Genomic DNA, 2,643 nt, shown 5'->3' with positions numbered 1-2,643 from the left:
AATATAAAAAAAAATATTTTAATTTATTCTCATAGGTGCCGACATCAAGGAAATGAAGGATAACTCGTACGCATCCAATTTGAAGTTAAATTTTATAGCTGACTGGAATGTAGTTGCTAAAAGCAGAAAGCCCATAATTGCTGCTGTAAATGGTTACGCTGTAAGTAATGCCTTCGATTGTCTTCGACAGATACTGAAAACAAAGATGAATAATTCAATAACAAACATATACTCCCCCTTTTTTATAGTTGGGTGGAGGAAATGAATTAGCAATGATGTGCGATATTATTTACGCCGGTGATAAAGCCAAATTCAGCCAACCAGAAATTGCCATCGGCACCATTCCCGGAGCAGGCGGTACTCAGAGATTAACCAGGGTTATCGGTAAAAGTAAAGCTATGGAAATGATACTCACTGGTAATATGATTTCTGCAGAAGAAGCTGAGAAAAGCGGTAAGTTTGCATTAATTAAAATTAAAGCATTAACACTGCAACCGGAAGGAATTTAAATTACTTCATTAATTCAAATATAAATTCTATTTGAAAGTTATTTTTATATATTTTATATATTTGAGTTTTAATGTTAAATTATTTTTAACGATTTTTCATTAATTTCAATCTTAATATTCTGTTACTTATATTTTTTATAAAATATTAGTGTAAAAAAAAGTAAGTTCTATTTTTTTTAATCTTATTTAGGTCTAGTCAGCAAAGTATTTCCAGCTGACAAAGTTGTCGAAGAAGCAGTGAAATTGGGCGAAAAAATCGCATCTCACTCACAGTTGATTGTGGCGATAGCCAAAGAAGCTGTTAATGCTGGTAAAAAGAATATACAAAGAATTACTTAAGTAATTCTCAATGTAATCCAATAATTCGTAACGTATCTAATTATGATTTATTAATTTTAGCATACGAAACCACATTGCAACAGGGACTTCTGTTTGAAAAAAGATTGTTTCACAGCACTTTCTCTCTGGTGAGAAATCCTTTTGTGATAATCAATAATCTAAATTCGATGAAAAAATAGATTTATTAATAAGTTAGAAATTTCTTTCTTTCAGGCGGACAGAAAGGAAGGAATGGCAGCTTTCCTGGAGAAACGTTCGCCCCGATATACAAATCAATAGATTTAAGTTATCCATATCTGCAAGAGGAAAGGGACACAAGTATCGATGAATATTTTTTTAAATATTTTTATACTGCATTTTTGTAATGAAAACCCTTTATGTCTTGCCTTTTAACTGATTGATAGATCTTTTTATCAAGAATTAAGGAAACTTTGTAAAAAAAGGGAAAATTTTCACTTAATGTTCGTTAATTAAGAGATTAGACATAAGATATTAATAAGATATTATCTGTTATATTTGTTACGACATATACACATCTATACTGCAATAAACTTTTGCATAAATATACGATAATAATGCACGATTAATTAATGCAAGAACAAGCGCAACATCAAAATGAGATTTTTTATTCGAGTATATTTTTGTTCTTACATAAGATGGATCTCGAGTATAATACATTTAAAGCTAATATATAGCGTTGCAGTTAATATTAAAAGGAATAATTATTATAATATTATTATTACTATAGTAGAAAGTGGAGATTAGATGAGAATACGTAAATCGTTATCGACGTCGCTTGGATGACGTTATTTATAATACTAGCGAGATACCTCGAAAAATGGTAGGAACAACAGGATTTCGGTAAACATCAACATAGCTTAAGTTAGAATGAAAAAAAATGCAATGTGTCATACTTAAATGACGTAATCCAATAAGTTCCTTACGTGCATATACATGCGTTCCTCAGATGAGAAGCCTTAAGGCTATGAATTTCCGTGAACTGGTAGTAAAAGTAGCTAAAAAATTATTTCATTTTTGAGTTCATTATAAAGAAGCGATATCAAATTTTGTTAGTAAAAAAAATCGACCGGGTCTCACAGGTATACGTCTTATCGTTGACTAGCTAATACTAACTGACGCATATTATACTTCTTTTACGCTTATTACAGATCACCCATAACTGCTGCATTCTTACATTAAAAGAAATTAAACTAACTACCCTTAAATACTATATACGTATTCGTATTTCGCTGCCTCCGTTTTTATTTTTTACATTGCCTTTAAGTACGTGTCAGAAGATGGGAATTACATTATCGGGTACATCGATCGTTACATTTTAGGTCGGAAAGTTTTAAGAAGTTCCTCCGATATTTCAAAAAAAGTATATATGTACAGCGAAATTGTTCAGACAAGAGAGATTCCTAAATAGCTTGTCCTAGCTACTTCCTCGTTTTTCTTTCTTTTCAAAACTCGTGAGTTCATATCATTTCAAATAATAAGGTGAAGCCATACAGCACACAATTTGCAGCAATATCGCTGCAAAATTTCTGCAATATTGCTGCAACATGCAATGTTGCAGCAATGTTGCTGCAACTTTTGTGCAACTTTGTACTGTAGGGGTGCGAATTATTATTTTATCGTTCCAATATTTGCTAATCTAAATACTTACTAAAATTGAGCTACGAGAAATTAAATTTCGAATGTAAAATAACATCAATTTTTATCGTTTGTCAAAAAAATGGTACGTTTTTTTCGCATTCATTAAATTTTTATTGAATCGAATTCTTATCCTGAA

At 30.9% G+C, this 2,643-nt stretch overlaps 1 protein-coding gene across 2 annotated transcripts in view; it reads left to right on the top strand.

Moving 5' to 3' along the window:
- Nucleotides 1–1,424, top strand: part of LOC108684780 (probable enoyl-CoA hydratase, mitochondrial) — a 3,678-nt gene extending 2,254 nt beyond the window's left edge. For both annotated transcript variants that reach the window (XM_018189260.1, XM_018189259.1), the window contains exons 3-7: nt 36–160; nt 249–453; nt 700–819; nt 909–976; nt 1,062–1,424. In XM_018189260.1, coding sequence (XP_018044749.1) covers nt 36–160; nt 249–453; nt 700–819; nt 909–976; nt 1,062–1,127 — 584 coding nt within the window. In that variant the 3' untranslated portion in view covers nt 1,128–1,424. The remainder of the gene's footprint in view (nt 1–35; nt 161–248; nt 454–699; nt 820–908; nt 977–1,061) is intronic.
- The last annotated feature ends 1,219 nt before the right edge of the window (nt 1,425–2,643 follow it).

This window comes from Atta colombica, unplaced genomic scaffold (assembly GCF_001594045.1).
Source record: "Atta colombica isolate Treedump-2 unplaced genomic scaffold, Acol1.0 scaffold140, whole genome shotgun sequence".
NCBI lineage: Eukaryota > Metazoa > Arthropoda > Insecta > Hymenoptera > Formicidae > Atta > Atta colombica.
The sequence above is the reverse complement of the archived record's forward strand: the minus strand, read 5'-3'. Positions and strand labels throughout refer to the sequence as shown.